The sequence below is a fragment of the Pristiophorus japonicus genome, chromosome 5 (assembly GCF_044704955.1).
Source record: "Pristiophorus japonicus isolate sPriJap1 chromosome 5, sPriJap1.hap1, whole genome shotgun sequence".
In the NCBI taxonomy this organism is placed as follows: Eukaryota; Metazoa; Chordata; class Chondrichthyes; family Pristiophoridae; genus Pristiophorus; species Pristiophorus japonicus.
The window spans coordinates 244488838-244511587 of NC_091981.1; the positions used below are offsets into that span (position 1 = coordinate 244488838).

General features: G+C 43.8%; 1 protein-coding gene across 9 annotated transcripts in view; it reads right to left on the reverse strand.

The window, feature by feature from the left end:
• Positions 1–22750, reverse strand: part of mpp7a (MAGUK p55 scaffold protein 7a) — a 544364-nt gene that overhangs the window by 146869 nt on the left and 374745 nt on the right. For all 9 annotated transcript variants that reach the window (XM_070881484.1, XM_070881483.1, XM_070881489.1 and 6 more), the window contains one exon: positions 719–850. In XM_070881484.1, coding sequence (XP_070737585.1) covers positions 719–850 — 132 coding nt within the window. The remainder of the gene's footprint in view (positions 1–718; positions 851–22750) is intronic.

A 22750-nucleotide genomic window follows, 5' to 3' on the forward strand; every position in this document is an offset into this window, starting at 1 on the left:
TCAGCCAGGTATTCGTTCAGGAGGACTCCATAGGTTTTGAATGGGAGTAAAGGTATAAGAAAGGGGTCTTAACAGCCACAAATGGTAGAAGATTTCAAGAGAAGATGATTTCAGGAAGAATCAAGGAGACACCCGGGAGATGGAGACACTGGGTGCAGCTTACTCACGGTTCCAGCTTCTACACAGAGTATAAGTGGTAAGTCTCAATGATACTCTACTCTGCAAACTGCTGCTGCTTGTGCTGAATAAAGTTAAATCACTGTCCCCAATACAGGTCAACCTTGAATCATTGGAACCAGGGCCCTTCTCGAATCTTATACCCCTGTCATGACACTGCAGCAGTAAGAATGGGCACTGTTAAACCAACTGCAATCCTCCTATTAGTGCTCAAATGCCATTATATTGAATATGGAGGTGCAACATAAAGAGTTTTGTTGAAACAAATTTTACCCATGTGTGGTACATCAGTTAACAACTGAAATTTATGTTTAAATTCAGGAGCATTTCATCCAGGAGCAGGTCACATGTAGCATATGAATATCTATTACAAGGTACATGTAAATACTTATGACATAACAGACAGACTAAAGATAGATATAACAAAGACAGAATGCAATTTTTAAAAGGTAATTCAGACACAGGTGGACATACTGTATATGGCCTTTATGCAGCTACAAAACAATTAAAAAGAGGGTATAATCTAAAGATGTCACTTTACCAGAGGCTCTTTGTTTTTGACAAGTCGAATGATTTTCACTGAATCTTCATCATCGTCAAGATCATCTGGCATAGGGGGTAATACAGGGTCATAATTCTTCATAGCCACTGTGTCATGAACCGACAGTAAAGCCTGCAAATATCCAGTTAATAAACCATCATGCGTTACATAAAACACTTCTGAAAAATGACAGGCAAGAAGGAGGAAGTTAGTTTCTTGGCTTCAGAGATTAATTAACTGTTTAGATTTAGCCTCATATAAAAGCAGATGTCAGTTTATACAATAGTTTATTTTTGTGAAGCAACATTACTGCTGCTGAGATACATCTCTAGGTTTTGACCAGCTGAGGATTGAACATTATTTCCCCCACACATTGGAATAACATTTCAGATCTGGACAATAAAATGAATATATTAGCTTCTAGTACACAGAAATCCGAACGGTTCAGATTCCATGACAATTGCATCAGAAGCAGGATATGCGCTTCTGGGCAGTTTTACTGCCTGCACTGGATGCATTTAAAATAGTGGGCGGACTGCCTTGCAGTACATCACAGAATATGATATTATCATCACATCTTTGTGCAAGTTAAGAATATAAGGCAGTTTAAAGGCAAACCAGGAAAAAGAAACACCAAGAAATTATGTTTTTTGTCATTCTGGTTTTCCATGGATTGGGAACAGTTGGAAGAGTGATACCATATCTAAGAGACAAGGCTTTAGTCACTCCAGCTTGCAAAATACAGTGCAATAGGGATATAAAACTGTTGTTCTACAAGGTGGAGAACACTGGCTGGAGAAGAATTTACAACCGCGAATGTCACGCGACATGAGACAAATTCAAATGATTAGTACTCTATCTTTGCATTGCAGTTATGTTACATCAGCCAAAAATATTCAGCAATGTTCAAACTCACCAGGATATAATCATCTAATCATTGTAAATATAGAAAACAGAGCAATGATATGCTTTTAAAAAAAAACAACAAATTTGCATCTCTAGCTAAATACTACTGGTTCTAACATTTAAAAATGTAAAATGCACAAATAGAAAGACAATTCATTAATTTCATGCCTCGGTTATACAAGTCTTATGCTAGAATCCAATGGTCTTTCACACCACTCCCACATTCATCCCATTACCTAATTGCTGTCAATTTGCTCTTGCAGTGACACTTAGAACAGTGTTTGCAAGATGTAGTTTGAGATAACAACAACTTACATTTATATAGTGCCTTTAATGTAGTAAAACATCCCAAGGGTGTTATAAAACAAAATTTGATACCAAGCCACATAAGGAGATAATAAGGCAGTTGCTTGGTCAAAGAGGTAGATTTTAAGGAGCATCTTAAAGGAGGAGAGAGAGGTACAGAGGTGGAGAGGTGGAGAGGTTTAGGGAGGGAAGTCGAGCTTAGGGCCTCGCCAGCTGAAGGCACGGCTGCCAATGGTGGAGTGATTAAAATTGGGGATGCGCAAGGGGCTAGGATTGGAGGAGCACGGATATCTCGGAGGGTTGTCGGGCTGGAGGAGGTTACAAAGATTGGGAGGAGTGTGATGAAATACTTCTCATTCACAAGTCCTCAGATAATGAATCAGTCTATATAATGCAGCATGCAGCAAGACCTGGACAACATTCAGGCTTGGGCTGGTAAGTGGCGAGTAACATTCGCACCACAAGTGCCGAGCAATGACTATTTCCAAAAAAGAAACTTGAACCACCGCCCCTTGATATTCAACGGCATTACCTTTGTCGAATCCCCACCACCAACATCCTGGGGGTCACCATTAACCAGAAGCTCAACCAGACCAATGACACAAATACTGTGGCACGTCAGAGGCTGGGTATTCTGTGGAGTGTCTCACCTCCTGACTCCCCGAAGCCTTTCCACCATCTACAAGGCACAAGTCAGGAGTGTGATGGAATACTCGTCCACTTGCCTGGATGAGTGCAGATCCAACAACACTCAAGAAGCACACCATCCAGGACAAAGCAGCCCAATTAATTGGCACCCCAACCACCACCTTAAATATTTACTCCCTCCACCAGCGGCGCACCATCTGTAGTGTGTACCATCTACAAGATGCACTAACGCAACTCACTAAGACTTCTTCGACAGCACCTCCCAAATCCGCAACCTCTACCACCTAGGACACCACCACCTCCAAGTTCCTCTCCAAGTCACAAGAAATATATCGCTGTTCCTTCATCGTTGCTGGGTCAAAACCCTGGAACGACACCAAGGTTACGAACAGTGCGTTTCTGCCTCAATTACCGGAAGAGGGATAGTTAGTGGTGAGGGATCGCAGTTCGTGACGGGGACTGAAGGCAATTGCTTCGGTCTTCTCAATGTTTCATTGGAGGCAATTTCTGTTGTTGGACAAGCAGTCTGACAATTTAGAGACATTAGAGTGGTTGAGAGTAATGGTGAGGTAGAGCTGGGTGTCATCAGAATACTTGTGGAAATTGACAAGTGTGTTTTCGGATGATGTCGCCGAGGGGCAGCATGCAGATGAGAAATAGGAAGGGGCCAAGGATAGATCCATGGGGCACGCCAAAGGTAACGGTGCAGTGATTCTTGGATTGGATAGCTAAGAATGGAACCAGCGAGTGCAGTCCCAGCCAGCTGGACGATGGTGGAGAAGCATTGGAGGAGGATGGTGTGGTCAACCGTGTCAAAGGCCGCAGACGGGGAGAGAAGACGAGAAGGGATAGTTTACCACCATCAGAGACACATAGGATGTCATTTGTGACTATGATGTGAGCTGTTTCAGTACTAAGGCAAGTGCGGAAATCTGATTGGAGGGATTCAAACATGGGGTTCCGAGTAAGATGGGCACAGATTTTGGAGGCGACAGCACATTCAAGGGCTTTGGAGATGAAAGTGATGTTGGAAATGGGGTGGTTGTTTGCAAGGACGAAGGGGTCAAGGATTGTTTTTTTGAGGAGAGGGATAATGGCAGATATGAAGTACTCGAGAAGAGAGAACCGTTATCAATATCAGCTGACATGGGAGCCAGGAAGGGAAGTGTGGTGGTCAGTAGTTTAGTGGGAATAGAGTCGTGGGAGCAAGACTTGGGCTCTCAGACAAGATGAGCTCAGAGAGGGCATGAGGGGAGCTAGAAGAGAAACTAGAGAAAGATGCGAGTTTCGGGCTAGAGCAGGGGGAAACCTTCAGGGAAGTTTGACCCGGTGGACTTGGGGAGAGGAGGGAAGTGACAGAAGCAGCTGAACGGATGGTCTCAATCTTAGTGACAAATACGAACATAAGAAATAGGAACAGGAGTAGACCATACAGCCCCTCAAGCCTGCTCTGCCATTCAATAAAATCGTGGCTGATCTGATCATGGACTCAGCTCCACTTCCCCGCCCATTCCTCATAACCCCTTATCCTCTTATCGTTTAAGAAACTGTCTCTTTCTGTCTTAAATTTATTCAATGTCCCAGCTTCCACAGCTCTCTGAGGCAGCGAATTCCACAGATTTACAACCTTCAGAAGAAATTTCTCCTCATCTCAGTTTTAAATGATCTTACTCTAAGATCATGCCCTCTAGTTCTAGCCCCCCCCCTCCCCCCCATCAGTGGAAACATTTTCTCTGCATCCACCATAAGACCATGAGTTCCTCACACTTATTGGAGGTGACTGTGGAGGAGGCAGGTTTAAGACGACAGCTTGCCGTAGAGAAAAGGAGCCGGGGGTTATCTTTGCATTCCAGTATGATCCTGCAATAGTGAGTAGTTTTGTCAGAGGAAAGCAGGAGGGGAGGTTTCACTTAAGAGGGAAGATGTCATCGCCCCTCAGCCAGGTTTTTTTTAAATTCTTTCCGGGATGTGGACATCGCTTTTAAGGCCAGCATTTATTGCCCATCCTTAATTGCCCCCGAGAAGGTGGTGGTGAGCTGCCTTCTGAAACCACTGCAGTCCGTGTGGTGAATGTACTCCCACATTATTGTTATCGAGGAAGTTCCAGGATTTTGACCCAGCGACAATGAAGGAACGGCGATATATTTCCAAATCAGGATGGTGTGCAACTTGGAGGGGAACTTGAAGATGGTGATGTTCCCAAGCCCCTGCTGCGCTTGTCCTTCTAGGTGGTAGAGAACGCTGGTTTGGGAGGTTCTGCCGAAGAAGACGTGGTGAGTTGCTGCAGTGCATCTTTTTGAGGGTACACACTGCAGCCATGGTGCACCGGTAGTGGAGGGAGTGAATGTTTAATGTGGTGGATGGGGTGCAAATCAAGCGGGCTGCTTTGTCCTGGATGGTGTCGAGCTTCTTGAGTGTTGTTGGAACTGCACTCATCCAGGCATGTGGATAGTATTCCATCAAACTCCTGACTTGTGTCTTGTAGATGGTAAAAAGGTTTTGGGGAGTCAGGGGGTGAGACACTCGTCGCAGAATACCCAACCTCTGGCCCACTCTTGCTGCCACAGTATTTATGCGGCTGGTCCAGTTCAGTTTTTGGTCAATGGTCCCCCCAGGATACTGATGGTGGGGGATGCGACTGTGGTAATGTTGTTGAATATCAAGGGGAGGTGGTCAGACTCTCGCTTGTTGGAGATGGTCATTGCCTGGCAGTTGAGAAGGATAAGAGAGGATCTCATAGAAACATATAAAATTCTGACAGGACTGGACAGGTCAGATGCAGGAAGAATGTTCCCAATGTTGGGGAAGTCCAGAACCAGGGGACACAGTCTAAGGATAAGGGGTAAGCCATTTAGGACGGAGATGAGGAGAAACTTCTTCACTCAGAGAGTTGTTAACCTGTGGAATTCCCTGCCACAGAGAGTTATTGATGCCAGTTCATTGGATATATTCAAGAGGGAGTTAGAAATGGCCCTTATGGCTAAAGAGATCAAGGGGTATGGAGAGAAAGCAGGAAAGGGGTACGGAGGTGAATGATCAGCCATGATCTCATTGAATGGTGGTGCAGGCTCAAAGGGCCAAATGGCTTACTCCTGCACCTATTTTCTATGTTTCTATATTTATCCACCCAGGCATAGTCATGATGAAGGCCATCGCCAGGTCGCACGTTTGGTGGCCCGGCATTGACTCGGAATTGGAGTCATGCGTACACCAATGTAACACTTGCTCACAGTTGAGCAATGCACCAAGGGAGACCCTACTGAGTCTGTGGTCATGGTCCTCCAAACCGTGGTCCAGGGTCCACGTAGGTTTCGCTGGAAAAGATGTTCCTAGTAGCAGTGGACGCTTACTTGAAATGGATGTATGTCCACTGCCACCATTGAAAGCCTCCGGGCCATGTTCGCCACCCATGGTTTGCCCGAGGTCCTTGTTAGTGACAATGGACCATGTTTCACCAGCTCAGAATTCAATGAGTTCATGACCCGAAATGGCATCAAGCATATCAGGTCTGCGCCGTTTAAGCCCGCATCCAATTGTCAAGCAGTCCAAACCATCAAGCAGAGCTTGAGACGCGTGACGAACAGTTCCCTGCAGACCCGGTTATCTCGGATCCTGCGCAGCTACCGCACGCGACCCTACTCGCTTACTGGGGATCCCACCGCAGAATTGCTAATCAAGAGAGCACTCAAAACCAGGCTCTCCTTAGCCCACGCGGATCTCAATGATCATGTCGAAATCCGGCGTCACTGGCATAAAGTGTACCATGATCGCGCGGCTGTATCGCGTGACATTGAGGTTTATGACCCTGTGTTTGTTCTTAATTACAGTCATGGCCCCAAATGGGTTGCTGCCACTGTGTTAGCCAAGGAGGGAAATAGAGTGTTTGTTGTCAAACTTTTGAATGGACAAACATGCAGAAAGCACTTGGATCAGACCAAACTGCGGCGCACTGACAACCAAGAACAGTTTGAAGAGGACATGACCATCAATGATCCACCCACACACACCCAACCAGCAATCAACCTCGCAGTCAACCATACCCGACAGTCCGATCAGACCAGCCACACCACAGTGCAGCAATGATCCAACCGACTCACCCATGCCAGGACTTCAACTCAGGCAATCAACCCGGGAACGCAGAGCCCCGGATCGCCTCAACTTGTAAATAACTTGTATCTAAGACTTTGCTGGGGAGGGGCGGGGAGAAATGACGTTATGTATGTAAACATTACCAATGTGTAAGACTTGTCACCAGGGGACGCACCTGTGGGAGACTCAAGGGTCACCTGCACACCCTGGGCAAGCAGGTATAAAAGGCAGTCGACCATGCTGCTTACTCACTCTGGAATTACATTAAAGAGACCAAGGTCACAACAGTTTGAGCTTACAATATGCAGATGTTGTGGAATGATTCTGAACATAACAGCTTACACCACTATTAAAATATAGTCAGCACTGCACTACTCAGTGATACTTCAGTACAGTACTGAGGGAGTGCTGCACTGTTGGAGGTGCGGTCTTTCAGATGAGTCGTTTAACAATTTGCCCTCTCAGGTGGATGTAAAAAATTCCAAGCTACTATTTGGAGAACAGTCGGGGAATTTCCTTGTGTATTGGCAAAATTTATCCCACAAGCAATTCACCATCAAATAAGATTATCTGGTCACTTATCTTAGTGTTGTTTATGGGATCTTGTTGCATGCAAATTGGCTGCTGCATTTGCGTACATTACAACAGGGAGTACACTTCAACAAGAGTACTTGGTCAATGCTTTGGGATGTCCTGAATCATGAAATGCACTGTATAAATGCAAGTTCTCGGTGTCTCTAAAACAGTTGCTGCTATTGAATAAATGTTTTGAAAACAGACTGGTTTCCAACTCACAGAATTTTCCAAAATAAAAATACCGGTGGCTCAAATTAATAGCAAATTTTCCAGTAATTTACATCAACAAAAATAACGTCAAACATTCCACATAAATCTGACTTATTAATGTTGGTCAGTGGACTTATTCAATAGGGTAAATAAAACACTTCTTAAAGCAGTTGGCATTCAAGTTAAATGTGGTTTTAATCTTCCTTAACTAGAAAGTAATGCTTAACCATATAATAATCGTATGTATTTTGAACTATGCAATCCAAGATGGTAAGCAAGCCAGAGCGAAAAGACAGACCCCCAAATCTACCAAGTGCACTCAAGGTCAGGAACATAATGCCAAATGTGTTTATGCTGAACCTTGCAGAACAAAATGTTCTTATGGCAGATGTCAACATACACTTCTTTCAATTCTGTAGAAGCTACTCTTGGTGTAACTTAAAACACATGCATTATATTTATACTTCAAGGATCTAAACTCTCAACCCTGCTCTAAACACAGGCTTATGTTTCTGTGTTACGTTATGCAATTATCAGTTAATATTATCTGATGACCACAAAACCACATTTCAATGGAAACTGAAATTCACTGTAGAAAATAGCCTAATGTTCACAATGGACACATATTTATTGAAATAAAATGCATTTAGAGAGCAGTGGAAAGAAACCTTGAGGAAATAGCCCAAAATTACAGAACCATTTAAAAAAGGTAATGATTGTTAGCATGTTTCTGGATCTTTCTGGTCTTGCTTTAGGCTCAGTCTGTTGAGTGGCTTGACTGGATCATTTCTAAGGAAAAGGAAAAGCCAAAAAAAGACGCCGTCTGGAATTGTGAGGGAGAGAGAAAAATGTTGGAGATTTCCACAGAAAACAGCAATGCAACCTCCCTCAAAAAAAAAATCACAGTAATGGAGAAGAATGCAAAAAATTTAATGGAAATTGCAGTTGCTTATTGGTTCAAAGTGGTCTCTGAGGTATACCGTTAATGTGGATGAGTTCACAGTTATATATACTTCATGAGGGAAGGAGTTGTGGCTACCTTGCTGGAGCTCAGTCCCTGTTGCATGGTTCAATTGGAACGTGACACGAACAACTGCCGATCATTTCATGGAATTGTAACAGCCTCAGGGAAATCAACAAAGCTGATCCTCAGTTCACTTGTGTATTTTTTAAAAATTTTGTTTTGAATAATTAAGATCCTGCGTGACAAATAAGGAAATAGGGACTCAGTCCTGGAATGCACAGCAACTTAGTTACAAATTGTATTTGTAGAGGTCCATTGTGGAGTGGATGAGGAACTAATGGGGGACTGAAGTTGCATGTTCAGCCATGAACTCATTGAATGGCGATGCAGGCTCAAAGGGTCGAATGGCCTACTCTTGCATCTATTTTCGATGTTTCTATATTTCTAATAAGATTGCTAAAAGGCACGGGAAACATTTCAGAAATCTGCTCTTAGTGAAGCAAATACTCAAATTTCTTTTACTGAAGTAAAATACTGCGGATGCTGAAAATTAGAAAAAAAAACAGGAAATGCTGTAAATACTCAGCAGGTCAGACAGTATCTGTGGAGAAATATACCGATTTAACATTTCAGGTTGATCAGTTCATTGACCTGAAACGTTAAGTCTGCTTCTCTTTCCACAGATGCTGCCTGACCTGCTGAGTGTTTGCAGCATTTTCTGTTTTTGTTTCAGATTTCCAGCATCTGCAGTATTTTGCATTTATATTAGTTATCCACAACATAATTAAGACTGCATATTTCCACCTCCGTAACATTGCCCGTCTCCATCATTGCCTCAGCTCATCTGCTGCTGAAACATTCATCCATGCTTTTGTTACCTCCAGACTTTACTAGTCCAACACACTCCTGTGGCAGGCCTCCCATGTTCTACTCTACGTAAACTTGACGCCATCCAAAACTCGGCTGCCCATGTCGTAACTCGCACCTAGTCGCGTTCACCCATCACCCCTCTGCTCACTGACATACATTGGCTCTTGGTTTCATAATTCTCTTCCTTGTTTTCAAATCCCTCCATAGCCTCGCACCTCCCTGTCATCTCCCCCAGCCTCCTCCCTGCATCCCACCGAGATATCTGCACTCCTCTTATTCTGTCCTCTTCAGTATTCCTGATAATCACTCAACCATTGGTGGCTGTGCCTTCTGTTGTCTAAGAACGTAAGATTTAGGAGCAGGAGTAGGCCATTCGGCCTCAAGCTCTAGAATTCCCTGCCTAAACCCCTCCGCCTCTCTTTCCTCCTTTAAGACACTGCTTAAAACATAGAAACATAGAAAATAGGTGCATGAGGAGGCCATTCGGCCCTTCTAGCCTGCAATGCCATTCAATGAGTTCATGGCTGAACATACAACTTCAGTACCCCATTCCTGCTTTCTCACCATACCCCTTGATCCCCCTAGTAGTAAGGACTTCATCTAATTCCTTTTTGAATATATTTAGTGAATTGGCCTCAACAACTTTCTGTGGTGGAGAATTCCACAGGTTCACCACTCTCTGGGTGAAGAAGTTTCTCCTCATCTCGGTCCTAAATGGCTTACCCCTTATCCTTAGACTGTGACCCCTGGTTCTGGACTTCCCCAACATTGGGAACATTTTTCCTGCATCTAACCTGTCGAAACCCATCAGAATTTTGAACGTTTCTATGAGGTCCCCTCTCATTCTTCTGAACTCCAGTTGATCCAGTCTTTCTTGATAGGTCAGTCCCGCCATCCCGGGAGTCAGTCTGGTGAACCTTTGCTGCACTCCCTCAATAGCAAGAATGTCCTTCCTCAAGTTAGGAGACCAAAACTGTACACAATACTCCAGGTGTGGCCTCACCAAGGCCCTGTACAACTGTAGCAACACCTCCCTGCCCCTGTACTCAAATCCCCTCGCTATGAAGGCCAACATGCCATTTGCTTTCTTAACACGAACATCTCTGCCCTATTTCCTCCTTATGTGATCCGGTATCACATTTTTTTGGTCTTTAATACTCTTGTGAAGTGCCTTGGGATGTTTTACTACTTTAAAGGTGCTATATAATCGCAAGTTTTTATTGTAGCAAAGTCATTGACCTGCAACGTTAACTCTTGTTTCACTCAATTTCTTTTATTGGCTCAAAACGGATGTACCAAAAAATACCCTACACCCAACATTCACTATTTTGCCCTGTGAACAGGTTCTCCACAAATGCCCATTTAGCAGATTGATAGCTTTAACTTGGACAAATCAAAAAAATGTAAAACAAAATGAGGCTAAAGATGGAAGCATACTGTGTTGACAACAAAACCAAAATCCAGTAAAAAGAACAAGGAAGTTACTACTTTCAGCAGTAAAAGGCAATGAATGTAAAATATCATGCTTGCAATTAATTGTAACCGAGGATGAAAAGCATGATAGACATAGGCCTAGAAATTGCGCTCAGAGGCTTGCCACCAGCAAATGCCTACGAACCAAAAAACAACCCGAACTTACCTGGTGTCTCCAGAGCTTCAGACTCTTCCAGTTCTGGGTCTGCAGGCATAGGCCTGCATAAGGGTTCATGGATTCCAGGGGCACGTGATTCGCAAACGTCCCTAAGATCACGCGGGCCACGCCAACCAATCAAAAAGAGGGGTTGCTAAGATGCTTGTTACGTACGGAATCCCCATAAGCATAAAAATCACCAAATAAATAAAATGTCACATAAATAAAAATAAATTATCACATGTTCAAAATTAATTAAAAGACCCTTTAATTAAGCATTTAAAATAAAAACTTTAATTTTGAAAAATAAATTTAAAAAATTTTAAAGGCCAAAATTTACCTCAATTAATTTTAAGTGTACAGGGCTGGATTTTTGCCGAGGGAGCTGGGAGATGGAGTGGCAGCGTTGGTGAGGCCTACAAGAGGCCAGCGTCATCGGGAGGCCCCACAGGGAGTCGGGAGGCGGAGCAGCAGTGTTGGTGAGGCCTACAAGAGGCCAGCCAGTGCAGGTGCAGCAGGTAGAGAAGGCAGAAAAGTAGAAAGAAATCGAAAGGTGACGTCACAGCCAAAGGGGTAAGTGATTGGCAAGTTATTTTTCTTTGTCTTTTCTATATCAGTAAGTAACCTTTTAGCATTGTTGTTGCCAATTTAAGTTTATCTAAGGGTTACGTCATGGCAGGACAGCTCGGACACGTGTTATGTTCCTCCTGTATTATGTGGGAAGTCAGGGACGCTTCCGGTGTCCCTGACAACTCTGTGTGCGGGAAGTGCATCTGCCTGCAGCTCCTGATGGACTGCATTGCGGCACTGGAACTGCGGGGTGGATTCACTCTGGAGCATCCACGATGCAGAGAATGACGTGAATAGCACGTTTAGTGAGTTGATCTTACCACAGGTAAAGGTGACACAGCCAGATAGGGAATGGATGACCAACAGGAAGAGCAGTGCAAGGGTCCCCTGCGGTCATCCCCCTGCAAAACAAATACACTGCTTTGGGTACTGTTGAGGGGGATGACTTATCAGGGGAGGGCAACAGCAGCCAAGTTCATGGCACCGTGGGTGGCTCTGCTGCACAGGAGGGCAGGAAAAAGAGTGGGAGAGCGAGAGTGATAGGGGATTCTATTGTCAGGCGAACAGATAGACGTTTCTGCGGCCGCAACCGAGACTCCAGGATGGTATGTTGCCTCTCTGGTGCAAGGGTCAAGGATGTCTCGGAGCGGGTGCAGAGCATTCTGAAAAGGGAGTTGTCGTGGTGCATATAGATTAAAAAAATGGGATGAGGTCCTACAAGATGAATTTAGGGAGCTAGGAGCTAAATTAAAAAGTAGGACCTCAAAAGTAGTAATCTCAGGATTGCTACCAGTGCTACGTGCTAGTCAGAGTAGGAATCGCAAGATAGCTCAGATGAATACGTGGCTTGAGGAGTGGGGCACAAGGGAGGGATTCAAATTCCTGAGACATTGGAACCGGTTCTGGGGGAGGTAGGACCAGTACAAACCGGACGGTCTGCACCTGGGCAGGACCGGAACCAATGTCCGAGGGGGACTGTTTGCTAGTGCTGTTGGGGAGGAGTTAAACTAATATGGCAGGGGGATTGGAGCATATGCAGGGAGACAGAGGGAAGTAGAATTGGGGCAGAAGCAAAAGATAGAAAGAAGAAAAGTAAAAGTGGAGGGCAGAGAAACCTAAGGCAAAAAGCAAAAAGGGCCACATAACACCAAAATTCTAAAAGGGCAAAGTGTGTGAGAAAGACAAGCCTGAAGGCTCTGTGCCTCAATGCAAGGTGTATTCGGAATAAGGTAGAAGAATTAACTGTGCAGACAGCAGTTAACGGGTATGAAGTAATTGGCATCACGGAGACATGGCTCCAGGGTGACCAAGGCTGGGAACTCAACATCCAGGGGTATTCAACATTCAGGAAGGATAGACAGAAAGAAAAAGGAGGCGGGGTGGCATTGCTGGTTAAAGAGGAAATTAATGCAATAGTAAGAAAAGACATTAGCTTGGATGATGTGGAATCGGTATGGATGGAGCGACGTAATACCAAGGGGCAGAAACCGCTAGTGGGAGTTGTGCACAAACCACCAAACAGTAGTGGTAAGGTTGGGGACAGCATCAAACAAGAAATTAGGGATGCATGCAATACAGCAGTTATCATGGGTGACTGGAATCTACATATTAATTGGGCTAATCAAACTGGTAGCAATGCGGTGGAGGAGGATTTCCTGGAGTGTATTAGGGATGGGTTTCTCGACCAATATGTCAAGGAACCAACTAGGGAGCTGGCCATTCTAGACTGGATGATGTGTAATGAGAAAGTACTAATTAGAAATCTTGTTGTGCAAGGCCTTTTGGGGAAGAGTGACCATAACATGGTAGAATTCTTTATTAAGATGGAGAGTGACACAGTTAATTCAGAAACTAGGGTCCTGAACTGAAGGAAAGGTAACTTCGATGGTTTGAGGTGTGAATTGGCTAGGATAGACGGGCAAATGAAGGTTAAAGGGTTGACGGTGGATAGGCAATGACAAACATTTAAAGATCACATGGATGAACTTCAACAATTGTACATCCCTGTCTGGAGTAAAAATAAAAAACAGGGAAGGTGGTTCAACCGTGGTGAACAAGGGAAATTAAGGATAGTGTTAAATCCAAGGAAGAGGCAGATAAATTGGCCAGAAAAAACAACAAACCTGAAGACTGGGAGAAATTTAAAATTCAGCAGAGGAGGACAAAGGTTTTAATTACGAGGGGGAAAATAGAGTACAAGAAGCAGCTTGCCGGGAACATAAAATCTGACTGCAAAAGCTTCTATAGATGTGTGAAGAGAAAAAGATTAGTGAAAACAAATGTAGGTCCCTTGCAGTCGGATTCAGGTGAATTTTATAATGGGGATCAAAGAAATGGCAGACCAATTGAACCAATACTTCGGTTCTGTCTTCATGAAGGAAGACACAAATAAACTTCCGGAAGTACTAGGAGACAGTGGGTCTAGTGAGAAGGAGGAACTGAAGGATATCCTTATAAGGCGGGAAATTGTGTTAGGGAAATTGATGGGATTGAAGGCCGATAAATCCCCGGGGCCTGTTAGTCTGCATCCCAGAGTACTAAAGGAAGTGGCCCGAGAAATAGTGGATGCATTGGTGATCATTTTCCAACAGTCTATCGACTCTGGATCAGTTCCCATGGACTGGAGGATAGCTAATGTAACACCACTTTTTAAAAAGGGAGGGAGAGTGAAAGCGGGTAATTATAGGCCAGTTATCCTGATATCAGTAGTGGGGAAAATGTTGGAATCAATTATTAAGGATGAAATAGCAGCGCATTTGGAAAGCAATGATAGGATCGGTCTAAGTCAGCATGAAGGGGAAATCATGCTTGACAAATCTTCTGGAATTTTTTGAGGATGCAACTAGCAGAGTGGACAAGGGAGAACCAGTGGATGTGGTGTATTTGGACTTTCAAAAGGCTATTGACAAGGCCCCACACAAGAGATTGGTGTGCAAAATCAAAGCACATGGTATTGGGGGTAATGTACTGATGTGGATAAAGAACTGGTTGGCAGACAGGAAGCAGAGAGTCGGGATAAACGGGTCCTTTTCAGAACGGCAGGCAGTGACTAGTGGAGTGCCGCGCCGCAGGGCTCAGTGCTGGGACCCCAGCTCTTCACAATATACATCAATGATTTGGATGAGGAATTGAGTGTAATATCTCCAAGTTTGCAGATGACACTAAGCTGGGTGGCGGTGTGAGCTGTGAGGGGGATGCTAGGAGACTGCAGGTTAACTTGGACAGGTTATGTGAGTGGGCAAATGCATGGTAGATGCAGTATAATGTGGATAAATGTGAGGTTATGCACTTTGGGGGCAAAAATGCCAGGACAGAATATTATCTGAATGATGGCAGATTAGGAAAAAGGGAGGTGCAACGCGACCTGGGTGTCATGGTTCATCATTCATTGAAAGTTGGCATACAGGTACAGCAGGCGGTGAAGGTGGCAAATGGTATGTTGGTCTTCATAGCTAGGGGATTTGAGTATAGGAGCAGGGAGGTCTTACTGCAGTTGTACAGGGCCTTAGTGAGGCCTCACCTGGAATATTGTGTTCAATTTTGGTCTCCTAATCTGAGGATGTTCTTGCTATTGAGGGAGTGCAGCGAAGGTTCACCAGACTGATTCCCGGGACAGCAGGACTGACATATGAGGAGAGACTGGATCAACTGGGCCTTAAAACATTGGAGTTTAGAAGGATGAGAAGGGATCTCATAGAAACATACAAGATTCTGATGGGACGGGACAGGTTAGATGCGGGTAGAATGTTCCCGATGTTGGTGTAGTTCACTACCAGGGGACACAGTCTTAGGATAAGGGGTGGACCATTTAGGACTGAGATGAGGAGAAACTTCTTCACTCAGCGAGTTGTTAACCTGTGGAATTCCCTACCGCAGAGAGTTGTTGATGCCAGTTCATTGGATATATTCAAGAGGGAGTTAGATATGGCGATTACAGCTAAGGGAATCAAGGAGTATGGAGAGAAAGCAGGAAAGGGATACTGAGGGAATGATCAGCCATGATCTTATTGACTGGTGGTGCAGGCTCGAAGGGCCGAATGGCCGACTCCTGCACCTATTTTTTATGTTTCTATGTTTGCGACTGGGTTTTCACCGCGATTTGACCATCCGCAGCGAAAACTCGGTTGGCAGGATCCTCAGGCACGTCTTTGAGGCGGAGCTTCCATGTACCACCGGGGAGATTTGCGCAGATGTGAAACGACATGCAATGCCGCAGATTGTGTGACCGTCGTACTTTCGGCACTCTCCCAACCCTTACGCTAAGCCAGACAGGGTCAAATCTGTCGGTGCAGCCCTGCCAGCAACAGTAAGTATAAAGACCTGCAAAAAAGTTAAAAGTTTTTATTTTGTAATTATTTTGCAGCAATTTAGTAGGCAAGGGTTTTGTGAATGATTTTTGCAATTGTTTTCGTCCACCTCCCAAGTCCTCTCTCGCAACGCTCCCGATCTAGTTACCAAAACTCGCAGTTTCCACCACGAATCCTCGTGTAATGCCGACTTTACCGATGCGCCGACATAAGGCCTAAAAACAATAGCGCAGCGAAACCAGTAATCTTGGCAAAAACTTCCATTTTCACCGAAAACCGAACATCTAGCCCTAAATGTTTAAATCAATTAAAAATGCTATTTTAACATTTATTTTAACCCTTTCACTGGTAAAAGGCGGCCTTATATGTCTGGTTTTACCCAGCGTAAGGGTTTTGTGGACTTTTGCTGGGCAGTAGTTGGGCAAATAACCTAACTGTGCGACAGGGAAAGTGATTTTATAGTGAATGCGGAGATCTGTCCAATCAAAACTGGACACATCGCAAGTTCTGGTAAACCTGGAACCTGTCAAGCTGTTCTGAAGGCTTCGGACAGCATACGTTGTGTGCACGCTGTCGGAAGTAGGGTAATTTAAGGACCATTAATTTTGTAACACTACATATGATATTACCTGTATTAGGTTTTGTGCAAATGTCGACTTTCTCCAATAAATAGGAACATGATTGGGCCATTCAGGCCCTCGAGCCGGTTCCTTTATTCAATTAGATCATACCTGCTCTGTACCTCAACTCCATTTATCTGCCATTGCTCTGGATCTCTTCATACTCTTACCAAACAAAAATATGTCAATCTCAAGAATTTCAATTGACCCAGCATCCACTGGGTTTTGTGGGGAGTGTGTAAAAAGTGCTTTCCTGGTTTTACTCCGAAGTGGCCTAGCTCAGAGGAAATAGTTGCTCTGTACCATATCAAATCCCTTTATCATATTAAACACCTCCATTAGCTAAGCCCACAATGGTTAAAACTCATGGGAATAAAACAAAAACTTGTATTTATATAGTGCCTTTAACGTAGTGAAACATCCCAAGGCGCTTCACAGGAATATTATCAGACAAAAAATTCACAAGCCAAGATTATGCAACCCGTCCTCATAATTTAACCCTTGAAGCCTTGGTATCATTCTGGTGAATTTGCGCTGTACCCCTTCCAAGACAAGCATATCTTTCCTGAGGTTCAGTGCCCAAAACTTAACACGGTACTCCAGACAGAGTCTAATCAAGACTTCACTTCCTCACTTCTGAAATCCAACCCCTTCAAAGAAAGGCTTGCATTCCATTAACATTTTTAATTTTCTTTTGTACCTGTGCAATTGCTTTTAGTGATGTCTGTGCAGAGACACCTAATTCTCTTGGCTGTGCTACAGCTCTTGGTCTATCACTAAGATAATATTTCAATTTGTCTTTTCCAGATCCAAAGTGGATACCTCATACTTGCCCACAGTGAAATACAGCTGCCAACTGTGTAATTCTTTTCTTTAAGCTTGATGCTGTCTCTTATCTTATTTGTTGCTTAACTGTGCAAGTGGAGCCTTTGCCTTTTAGCCTTGTGCTGGTTTTATATTCTACCAATTATTTCTTTGAATACATCCCGATGTTTGTCTGTAAATTCACCCATTAAAAGTTCAGCCAAGTTTATTGCAGTCAATTTATTTCCCATCCGTTCAAAGTTTGCCTTACTGAATTTAAAACTTTGAGATGTGACTCTCCCTCCTCCCTCCCAAATCCAATACTAAATTAAATCATATTATGGTCACTATTTGCAAGCTGTTCCCTTACCATCAGATTCTTAACAAATTCTAGTTTGTTACTCAACACTAAACCCAGTAGGATCCATTTCCTTGTTGATTTTAAAACATATTGTTGTGGAAAACTGTCCTGAACACATTCTAGAAATTTATTCCATTTATGACTTGAACGGTTCTGCTTCTCCCAGTCTGTGAAAATTAAAATCTCAATCTCCCATTACAACCACTGTTTTTGCTACATTTCCCTGATCTATATAAAATATATATATATATATATGTACACACTCATACATTCTTCGCCCTCCACCCACAAATCCGCTACTATGAGGTGGTCATCGCAACCGTCGCTGTTCCATAACTCTATCCCATAATATGTCAACTGTCCATAAAAACATAGAAAATAGGTGCAGGAGTAGGCCATTCGGCCCTTCGAGCCTGCACCACCATTTAATAAGATCATGGCTGATCATTCCATCAGTACCGCTTTCCTGCTTGCTCTCCAAACCCCTTGATCTCCTTAGTCGTAAGGGCCATATCTAACTCCCTCTTGAATATATCCAATGAACTGGCATTAATAACTCTCTGTGGCAGGGAATTCCACATGTTAACAACTCTCTGCGTGAAGAAGTTTCTCCTCATCTCAGTCCTAAATGGCCGACCCCTTATCCTTCGGACTTCCCCAACATCAGGAACATTCTTCCTGCATCTAACCTGTCAACTCCCATCAGAATCTTATACGTATCTATGAGATCCCCTCTCATCCTTCTAAACTCCAGTGAATAAAGACCTAGTTGATCCAGTCTCTCCTCATATGACAGTCCAGCCATCCCTGGAATTAGTCTGGTGAACCTTCGCTGCACTTGCTCAATAGCAAGAACGTCCTTCCTCAGATTAGGAGACCAAAACTGAACACAATATTCCAGATGAAGCCTCACTAAGGCCCTGTAAGACCTCCCTGCTCCTATACTCAAATCCCCTAGCTATGAAGGCCAACATACCATTTGCCTTCTCCACCACTTGCTGTACCTGCATGCCAACCTTCAATGACTGATGAACCATGACACCCAGGTCTGGTTGCACCTGCCCTTTTCCTAATCTGCCGCCATTCAGATAACATTCTGCCTTTGTGTTTTTGCCCTCAAAATGGATAACCTCACATTTATCCACATTATATTGCATCTGCCATGCATTTGCCCACTCACCTAACCTGTCCAAGCCACCCTGCAGCCTCGTAGGGTCCCCCTCACAGCTCACACCGCCACCCAGTTTCGTGTCATCTGCAAACTTGGAGATATTACACTCAATTCTTTCATCCAAATCGTTAATGTATATTGTAAAGAGCTGGGGTCCCAGCACTGAGCCCTGCGGCACTCCACTAGTCACTGCCTGCCATTCTGAAAAGGAGCCGTTTATCCTGACTCTGCTTCCTTTCTGCCAACCAGTTCTCTATCCACGTCAATACATTACCCCCAATACCATGCACTTTGATTTTGCACACCAATCTCTTGTGCGGGACCTTGTCAAAAGCCTTTTGAAAGTCCAAATACACCACATCCACTGGTTCTCCCTTGTCTACTCTACTAGTTACATCCTCAAAAAACTCCAGAAGATTCGTCAAGCATGATTTCCCTTTCATAAATCCATGCTGACTTGGACCGATTCTGTCATTGCTTTCCAAATGCGTGCTATTTCATCCTTAATGATTGATTCCAACATTTTCCCCACTACTGATGTCAGGCTAACCGGTCTATAATTACCCGTTTTCTCTCTCCCTCCCTTTTTTTTTTTAAATGGTGTTACATTAGCTACCCTCCAGTCCATAGGAACTGATCCAGAGTTGATAGACTGTTGGAAAATGATCACCAATGCATTCAATATTTCTAGGGCCAATTCCTTCAGTACTCTGGGATGCAGACGATCAGGCCCCGGGGATTTATCTGCCTTCAATCCCATCAATTTCCCTAACACCATTTCCCGCCTAATAAGGATTTCCTTCAGTTCCTCCTTCTCACTAGACCCTCGGTCCCCTAGTACATTCAGAAGGTTATTTGCGTCTTCCTTCATGAGGGCAGAACCAAAGTATTTGTTCAATCAGTCTGCCATTTCTTGGTTCCCATTATAAATTCACCTGAATCCGACTGCAATGGACCGACATTTGTCTTCACTAATCTTTTTCTCTTCACATATTTATAGAAGTTTTTGCAATCAGTTTTTATGTTCCCAGCAAGCTTCCTCTCGTACTCTATTTTCCCCCTTTTAATTAAAACCTTAGTCCTCCTCTGTTGAATTCTAAATTTCTCCCAGTCCTCAGGTTTGTTACTTTTTCTAGCCAATTTATATGTCTCTTCCTTGGTTTTAGCACTATCCTTAATTTCCCTTGTTAGCCACGGTTGAGCCACCTTCCCCGTTTTAGTTTTACTCCAGACAAGGATATACAATTGCTTAAGTTCATCCATGTGATCTTTAAATGTTTGCCATTACATATCCACCATCAACCCTTTATGTATCTTTTGCAGTCTATTCTAGCCAATTAACGCCTCATACTGTCGAAGTTAGCTTTCCTTAAGTTCAGGACCCTAGTTTCCGAATTAACTGTGTCACTCTCCACCTTAATAAAGAATTCTACCATATTATGATCACTCTTCCCCAAAGGGCCTCGCACAACAAGATTGTTCATTAGTCCCTTCTTATTACAGATCACCCAGTCTAGGATGGCCAGCTCTCTAGTTGGTTCCTCGACATATTGGTCTAGAAAACCATCCCTAATACACTCCAGGAAATCCTCCTCCACCGCATTGCTACCAGTTTGGTTAGCCCAATCAATATGTAGATTAAAGTCGCCCATGATAACTGCTGTACCTTTATTGCACACATCCCTTATTTCTTGTTTGATGCTGTCCCCAACCTCATTCGTACTGTTTGGTGGTCTGTACACAACTCCCACTAGTGTTTTCTGCCCTTCGGTATTCCGCAGCTCCACCCATACCGATTCCATATTATCCAGGCTAATGTCCCGCCGTACTATTGCATTAATATCCGCTTTAACCAGCAATGCCACCCCCCCCTCCTTTCCCTCTCTGCCTATCCTTCCTAAATGTTGAATACCCCTGGATGTTGAGTTCCCAGCCTTGGTCCAATCACCTTTTAACAGCTGGGTCCTTGGACAGTTTCAGAATTATGCATGAACACAAGCTCGAATCTAAAAATAAGAACGTGTCTGAAAAGGTTTCATGTAAATAAATGAACATTTAGAGTAGAAAAGTTAACAGGTACAGCTGTTTAATTTTCCCTCTTAGTACTGTGTCGCATAGCAATTCTACATATGGAATCCAAAAACATTAATGTTCTGGAATATAAAAACACTTAATGTAACAATGTAATAGTAACATTATCAGTCACCTTCCTAGGCCTTAAAATGAACAGTTCAGAGAGAAAAAATGCCTGAAGGTAGCATTTTGATGTAACAAAACCATTTATACTGTATTACATTCGGAGAATCATAGAAATTTACAGAGCAGACCATTCGGTACATCGTGTTGTGTCAGCCGAGAAAGAGCTATCCAGCCGAATCCCACTTCCCAGCTCTTGACCACTAGCCTTGTATGTTATGTCATTTAAAGTGCATTTTCAAGTACTTTTTAAATACGATGAGCGTTTCTGCCTCTACCACCCTTGCAGGCACTGATTTCCAGACCCCCACCCCCTCTGGATGAAAAAAGTTCTCCTCAACCCACCTCTAATCCTTCTACCAATTATTTTAAATCTATGGTCTCCGGTTATTGACCTCCCTGCTGAGGGAAATAGGTCCTTCCTATCCACTCTATCTCGGCACCTCAATTGTATGCACCTCAATTAAGTCTCCCCTCAGCCTCCTTTGTTCCAAAAGAAAACAATCCCAGCCTATCCAATCTTTCCAACAGCTAAAATTCTCCAGTCCTGGCAACATCCTCATGAATCTCCTCTGTGTCCTCTCTGGTGCAATCACATATTTCCTGTAATGTGATGGCCAGAACTGTGCACAGTACCCTAGCTGTGGCCTAACTAGGGTTTTATACAATTCCAGCATAACTGTCCAGCTCTTGCACTCTATGGCCCCAAGTTTCCACATGATTTGCTCCTGATTTTTAGGAGCAACTGGTGGAGAACGGACTATCTTAGAAATCGGAATTCTCCACATTTAAGTTTTCTGCAGTTCTAGTCAGGTAGAACAGTTTCACTTTTGAACAGAATTTTTTTTTCAAAAGGGGGCGTGTCCGGCCACTGACGCCTGATTTGAAAGTTTCCACAGTGAAAACATACTCCAAACTAACTTAGAATGGAGCAAGTGAAGATTTTTGTACGCTTGAAAAAACCTAGTCTACACATTAAAAAATCAGGCGCAGGTTACAAATTAGGCGTCGGGAACGAGGTGGGGGGCGGGGGAGGGAAGTCATTAAATTCTACAATCAATCCTTAGTTATACTTATACAAATATTATATAAATAAATCCAACCTGAATGAAAATTTATAAGCAAAGAAAAGATTAAATAAACCATGTTCCTACCTGTGTGAAAGTGCTTCCGGCAGGCCTTTCAGGCAGCGGTGTGGCGTCGGTCCCGACGGCAGGGGCAAGAAGCAGCAAGCAGCCTGAGTGCTTGAGGCAGGGGTGTGCCGTGGCGTCGGTCCCGACGGCAGGGGCAAGAAGCAGCAAGCAGCCTGAGTGCTTGAGGCAGGGGTGTGCCGTGGCGTCGGTCCCGACGGCAGGGGCAAGAAGCAGCAAGCAGCCTCAGTGCTGATCATGGAAGGGCAATGTGGTTTTATTAAAAAATGTTAAAAATTGAACAGCTACAAAGAATTGGAATAGTCTCAAACAAGTGCATGTGTCCCGTTTATCACAGTCTACCTTTAATTACAGAATGAGTGGTGGAGATTGAAACGGTAACGAGTTGTAAAGGCTGAATTAAAATGCACAGTTGCTGCAGTAACACTGGTTAAAGAGCCAACATTAATTCAGCAGGTGATTTATTCAGCAGTGCTGCTAAAAGCACTCCCTCACACACAGAAATATCAAGAAAATTAAAATGCAAGCCTTTGCAAGGGTTCAAAAAACAAATTTTCACTTTTTCTGCAGCACTTTTAAAAATGGCCAAGTGCCAATATTTACTTCAGACTGCGCGTGCGCGAACGCTCCAACGCGCACGCGCAGGGTTGCCG